At 34.2% G+C, this 7,428-nt stretch overlaps 1 protein-coding gene across 2 annotated transcripts in view; it reads right to left on the reverse strand.

The window, feature by feature from the left end:
* DENND4C (DENN domain containing 4C) overlaps positions 1-7,428 on the reverse strand; it is a 108,433-nt gene that overhangs the window by 83,818 nt on the left and 17,187 nt on the right. For both annotated transcript variants that reach the window (XM_029919761.1, XM_029919759.1), the window contains exon 2: positions 6,756-7,077. In XM_029919761.1, coding sequence (XP_029775621.1) covers positions 6,756-7,060 — 305 coding nt within the window. In that variant the 5' untranslated portion in view covers positions 7,061-7,077. The remainder of the gene's footprint in view (positions 1-6,755; positions 7,078-7,428) is intronic.

Consider the following 7,428-nt stretch of genomic DNA (forward strand, 5'->3'; position numbering starts at 1 on the left):
AAAGAAAACATAGCAGTGGGATAAGTGTAACTATGACTCAAAATCTAGAAGCAATAAAAGGGAGTAATAAAATAAACTTCATCAAATAAACTTTACATGACAAAGACACAAGTCAAAAGACACATTATAAACTTGGAGGAAACATTTGGAGACTTATTTCACAAAAAGTTCAACTTCCTAATACATAAAAATGTCCTTTAGAAAAAAATATATACACCAAAAAAGAAGCCAAAACCCTGTTTCTAAAACAATATCAACAGAGCTAAAGCCAAAAGACATTAACAGTTCACAAAAGAAAAAAGGAAAATGGTTTCTAAACATATGAAGAAAATGTCACTCTGACACATCATTTCTTGACTATGAGACTGACAAAAATTCAAATATTTGATCAATATTTTGTGGATGGGACTGCGGGGAAAGAAAGCAGCACTTACATAATTTACTGATGGTGGTAGTATATAATGGTGGGACCACAATGGAGAGAAATTTGATAACATTTAACAAAATTATGCATGCATTTGTCTTTTTGTCCAGCAATTTCCTTCTAGGGTTACCTGAAAATATACTGCCACAAATAGTAATAATATATATGCACAGTTATTCACCAATGCATTCTTTTGATAGCATAAGAATGGACAGAACCCAAATGTCCATCGATAGAAGTCTGGATGAATGAAGTATATACACCCACAGAAATAAGCACTATAGAGCTATAAAAAAAAAGAATGAGAAAGATCTCCATGTTCAGATCAGGAGTAATACGCTGTTGGGTGAAAGAAGCAAAGTGTAAAATAGTGATTATATTCTTTATATTTTGCTTAAGAGGAAGAATTAAAAATCCTTTTTATATTTGTAAAAACACACAGTAAAAGGATAAATTAGAAACTGCATTAACAGGGGAAGAGAGGGCAGAAAGTATAGAGAAAAAAGTAGAGAAAAATGAAGACTGAATCAATACTTTTCTAAATATATCCTTATACATGTTTTGAACTATTACAATTATTTCCATATTAAGAGAAAAAATTTTAACACATGAAACATAAATAGAAACAGATGAACCCAACTGCCTAGCAAATTGGTAACATAACCACACAGAAATACTATTTCATGGGGCACCTGAGTGGCTCAGTTGGTTGAACATCCATCCTAAGTGTCCATTTGATTCTTGATTTTGGCTGAGGGCATGATCTCATAGTTCATGAGTTCGAGCCAAACGCTGGGCTCCGTGCTGACAGTGTGAAGCCTACTTGGGATTCTCTCTCTCAGTCTCTCTCTCTCAAAATAAAAAAATAAACCTAAAAAAATACTATTTTGTATAATTTTTTAACACAGTAAGTACTCTGTACAGGCTTTATGGGTCTTATTCTAGGGCCAAGAACTCAATAAATAGGTTACTATTGATACTGTAATTTTTAAATGACCATATATATATATATATATATACATATAAGATAAAGCAATAAGCAACATGTTTGTGATTTAAGAACCAAGATTTTAGGTGTAAAAGAAACAAGATACAATCCAAAATGAGTTAAGAAAAAGTTCTTTAATGTTAAACTTGATCTTTAAATATTAACTCATGATTTAAAAGATAGATAGATATAAAAGTAGACACCTCAGTAACAATGAATGCATATAGCTCCAGATTTTGATTGACAAAGCAGTCAGCTGGAAAGGGATCCCACTGGCCAAACGTGGGACAATTTGAGCAAATAGAATTAAGATTGTAATAGATTTTTATCACATGGAATAAATTAAAACCCATAGTTTTAGTTATTCTCAATACAAAAAAAAAGAGAAGAAGAAAACTCTTCACTCAAGCTCTTTAAGAAAAATGACAGTTAAAAACTTATTTTTTAAATGACAGAATTAGAAAAGTTTTATTTTACATCCCCCACCCACCCATGCAAGATCTAATTCAATCAATGATCAATGGATGCTAAAAAATGAGACTTGTAGAAGAGCTAGGGAACAAGATATTTAAACAATACCCACAACTCCACAAATAACAAGGAAAATAAAAATGCCTTTACCATAGATACATGGCAATTACCATCTTAACTAAGTGACTGAACTTAATATCACTAATTATGGGACAGTCTGTCACTACCTGCTGTCCTGGTGCACACACCACTTATAAGTATTCTGGCCAAAGATATTTAACATAAGTTTAATTTAGGCTCTGAATCTAACATCTAATTGATAAGAAATACTGATAATAAGGTAACAAGTTAACATAATGAGGAAAGAATCAGATAGGTCTAGAGTATGAGGCTAGGAAAAAAAAACTTTTCAAAGTTTTTTTAAGTGTGAGATTAGAAAAAAAAACTTTTTTCAAAGTTGTTTTAAATTTATTTTGAGAGAGAGAGAGAGAGCACGCATGCACATGAGTGGGGGAGTGGCAAAGAGCGAGGGAGAGAAAATGCCAAGCAGACTCTGCACTGCCAGCACAGAGCCCAAGGCAGGGCTCCAATCCACGAACCGTGAGGTCATGACCTGAGCAGAAACCAAGAGCCGGACACTCAACCAACTGAGTCATGTGTGGGACATTCTATAAGACAACAAGCCAAGACTCTTCAAAATGTCAACATGTAATACAAAAATGTTGCGGAGATCAAGAGACTAAGGAGGCATTATAACCAAATACAATGGATAAAAAAAAAAAAAACAAATAACCAAATTCAATGGATAAACAATGACAGGAACCTCAATTTTTTTTTAAAGGCTGTAAAAGATATTCTTGGGACAACTGTGAATATTTGGATAGGGAATGGATATTGAAAATATGACAGAACTATCAATTTCCTATATACCATGGTTATACAAGAGAAGGTCTTAAGGGATGCATGCTGAAGCGCTCATGAGAGAATTATCTGTATCTTCAGCCTCCTTTCAAGTAGTTTGGCAAAAGTATGGAAAAACACTAATTTGTTCAATCTAGGTAGTAAGTATACTGTTCAATATACTGTATAGTCTATCATTCACGAAAAAGGATACTGGTATTTATTACAATATTCAATTAACTTTTCTGTATGTTTGAAAAAAATCAAAGTGCTGGAGGAAAATTTCATTTCAAAGTCAATGAATCTGCTAAGTGGAGGAAGAAGGATGATAAGAACTGTATACAGTAGTTTGTGATTCTTCATCTTAATACACACATCTGACACATAAGAGAATATATTGTACTATTTAAATTATACTTAGAGTATTTGATATTACAAGGGATTATCAGATCTTGCATACTTTAATGTAATTAAAATTTTTCCAGAAAAAAAAAACAATTACTATTTTAATAAATAGCTCATCTTAGTTTTTAGAAATCAAAAAGGTGGGGGGCGCCTGGGTGGCTCAGTCCACTCCAGCTTAGGTCATGAACTCAAGATCGTGACTTCAAGACCTGTGTCGGGCTCTGTGCTGACAGCTCAGAGCCTAAAGCCTGCTCTGGATCCTGTGTCTCCTCTCTCTGTTGCTCCCTCGGTTGCACTATGTCTTTCTCTCTCTCTCTCTCTCTCTCAAAAATAAAGATTAAAAAAAAAAGAAAAATGTCAAAAAGGTCAGAAGTTTGACAACTGTATTTCATATTCAGTTGAATGAGATACGTACCTGTCTTTGTAGTGGTCATAGGTTTTCCAAACCTCACTAATGTGCTTAAATGGAAGGTGGGGCAGACAGGTCAAGATATTTCAGTCATCAGATATTAACAATTATTTATTTATCTTTATGGGGTCGGGGGAGAGCAAGAGAGAGAGAGAATAAGAAAGAGAATCCCAAGCAGGCTCCACGCTCAGCACACAGCAACAGATCATGACCTGAGCTGAAACCAAGAGTTGGACATTCAACCCACTGAGCCACCCAGGCACCCCACAATTATTTTACCTAGGAAGAAAAATTTACAATCATGATTAACTAAAAGACAATTCAATCTACACTCTAGCACACCCGGATAAGAAAACTACCATAACAAGCCTCAGGGAACTACAAGGTTAAGTATGAAACAGCCACTTGCAACCTGAAATTATCTAAGTATCTAAGTCATCATGCTATTTTTAAGTTATACCTCTGAACCATGAGCAACAACAATCTTTGAAAGATTCACATCCTTTCAATTACAATGTATGGCAGTGAGGGAGGGGAGGTATGAAGAGGAGGACATGAAAAGACGGCCTTTAGAGACTGGCTGACAGTGAACACTGAGGCCTGAAACACAAATTATGTCCCTGGCTTGATTCCCTTCAAATGACATGAATATTGCCAAAATTTTACCCTATATCCATCCTTCTATGGCTATTACCTATCTTAAGAAAATCACAGAGAAAATAAAAAGCACTGACAGTAAAACCATTACATGTCTTGAATTATTCCCCTGCAACCAATAATTTGTGTTTATACCCATTTTACCCCCCTGGCCCCTTGTCAAAGGAAAAGTATCTCCCATTAAACACTAATCCAATCCCTTATGCTGTTGACATTACCCTTTCAATCTGTTTCACAATTTTATAATTTTATTCTATCTACTATGTCCTCATTCCTATATTTTCAACCCATTCTTTTCCATTGGTTTCTCTCCTTCAAATAAAGATGTTCAAGGTTATCCGCGAAAGAGAGGTAAAAAACAGCCCATGACTCCATAAGGCCTTATCCCCCCAGGTATCAACAGTTGATTCTAGGAATTTTATGAAAATACAGACTCTGATTCAGAAGGTCTGGGGGCATTGCCTGAGATTCTGAATTTCTAATATGTTCCCAGGCCCTACAGAGGATACTGGTTCAAGGACTACATCTTGAATAGCAAGGCCCAATACTATCTTCTGTTAAAGTCAAGCTTTCAAAAAAGGCCCCTATTAATCCAATTCCAATCATTTCTCAAACTTTTGTAACCTGGCTCCTGTGCCTAGTAATGCTATCCTAACTATATTGATTTGAAGGAAAATCACAGAAGCTAAACAGGTTGGCCAATACTAAGAAGATAAATGGATGCTACATAAAGGTCAAGTAAGATAAAGACAAATCATACTTTGACTTTGGAAATTTAAACATAATGAGGACCTTAAGTCCATTTCACCAGAGCTCTACTGCAAAAATAAAGGAGGTGATGAGCACAAGTGGTGGCCAAATGGAACAGCTCACTACCTTTCTTAATATTTGAACAAAAAGCAGCAACTATTAAAAAAAAACTTCATGGAACAATCTGGGAAATTTGGATGTATGGTGATATTAAATAATCATTTTTATAGTGTGGTATAATGATTATATTTAGAGATTCAACCTAAAAAAACATCAATGTAATATATCACCATAGAAAGAAGGAAATAAATACCTGCATGATCTCAATTAGCACAGAAAAGGTATTTGAAAAAATCCACCACACTTTCATGATAAAATCTCTCATAAAATCAGAAGTACAAGGACCTTTCTTAATATGATAAACAGCACTTATGAAAAACCCACAGCTAACATCATATTCAATGTGAAAGACTGAAAGCATTCCACTTTAGATCAGAAATAAGACAAGGATGCCTTTTCCACTACTTCTATTCAACCTTGTACTGCAAGTTCTAACCAAAGCAATAAGACACGGAACAAATACAGCAAAATGCACAGGGAAGGAGTAAAACTAGATGACATGATCCAATGTGTTAAAAAATAAATCCCTAAATATTCAAAAGAAAGCTATTAGAGCTAACAAATTCAGCAAAATTGAATTTACATAAATTAAAACTCAGCTGTGTTTGTGTACAACAGCAATGAAAAATCCAAAAAGGAAATTAAAAAAAAAAAAACCATTTCTAATGGAACCAAAAGAATAAAATATGTAGGAATAAAATTAATCAAGGAGGTGAAAGAATCATACACTAAAAAATATAAAACATTGCTGAAAGAAATTAAAGACTTAAAAAGAGATCTTACATTCATAAATTAGAAAGCTTAGCGGTAAAAAACAAACAAACCACACTTAGTGGTATAAGGTGGCAGTACTCCCTAATTGATCTACAGATTAAATGTAATCCCCACCAAACTTTCAACTTCATGTTTTGCATAAATGGACAAGCTAATCCCAAACACTTCCTAAGATGCTCTCAAATACCTGTATGTTTTAAGTAACTGATGGTAATTATAATAAACAGAACACCTTAATACATGACATGTATACATGACAAGTATTACAGATATTCTAAAAACACACCTTGTTTACAAAAGAGAGTCAATGTAGACATTTTGGGAAAAAAAGCTTTTACAAAGAATGTACTTCACTGGCTGAGGACTAGATAGTAATATCTCATAACCACTACACGCATTCTAAATGGTAAATACCTCCCCACTTCTGGCATTAAGAACCAAACAACACAATTACATTTTTTAAAACAGGAATGCTCCTTTGTTAAATGAGTTCAGGGCTTCACAAAATCTCATCACATAACCCAAGTATCTCCTTAAAAATACAGCCTTTTATTATAGCATCTTGTTCTTTTATGTTTAATTAATAAGCTTATCTGAGAAGTACAACAGAAATGGAATCACATTTCAGGCTCTAATGCCTTCATTTCAATATGCTTTTGAAAGGAAATAGTGTCATGATTCAAGTACAATACAGAGAAATTCAGTAAGGGTAGACAGAGATATGTAATATCTTACTACACTTGACCCTGAAGTAACAAATAATAATAGAACTATCAAAAATTTCAAATTTCCATTCCCATGCACCTTAAGTAAATATTACTTCCTTCACTATAGCAAAAGAAAATAAGTCACCATACCCAATGTCAGTAAGGGGTGGTTTGTCTCTTGCTCTCTTATAACAGAGGAAAAGTTCTGGGCTTTTCAGACTTCCATAGTTCAAATTTGCTTGGAGAGCTGACGGAGTGGCTTCAACACAGGTGTAACCTTCAGGTACTGTTTCCCCAGCAGATTTGTTAATAACTGCAATGTCTGTAATTGGAGCTTTAGGCCCAGTTGACTTAGTATCTAAACGATTTATTTCCTGATCCAAAAGAGTAGATGTGTCAGTGAGACCTGCCACAACGAAGTAGTCAGTCACTCTTGGCCCTTTGTCTTCTATCATGGCTGCTACTGTATTTCCTACAAAAGGAAAAAAAAGAAGAAAGACATCAATTAAAGAAAATACTTTATCTTGACTTACTAAAATTAAAATACTCCTGAGTTAACAGTGATCAACTAGCATATTTCCCAGCTGTATTTATAATCAAACTGTTGTCATTCTATAGAAGCTTGTTATGGTATCATGTCAGTTTTTACCTCCTATCAAATAGGAGTTTACAACATCAATTCATTTATAAGGCAACTATGATCCTTTCGTGTGCCAAGGCTCTGTTAAGAATAATCAAACTGTCAGAGGTGGGTGATGGTGCTCTGCTTTCAGCAAAATGCACTTCATGAATAATATTCAGACCATTTAAGAAATCGTTCTCT

Source organism: Suricata suricatta, chromosome 13 (assembly GCF_006229205.1).
Source record: "Suricata suricatta isolate VVHF042 chromosome 13, meerkat_22Aug2017_6uvM2_HiC, whole genome shotgun sequence".
Classification (NCBI taxonomy): domain Eukaryota; kingdom Metazoa; phylum Chordata; class Mammalia; order Carnivora; family Herpestidae; genus Suricata; species Suricata suricatta.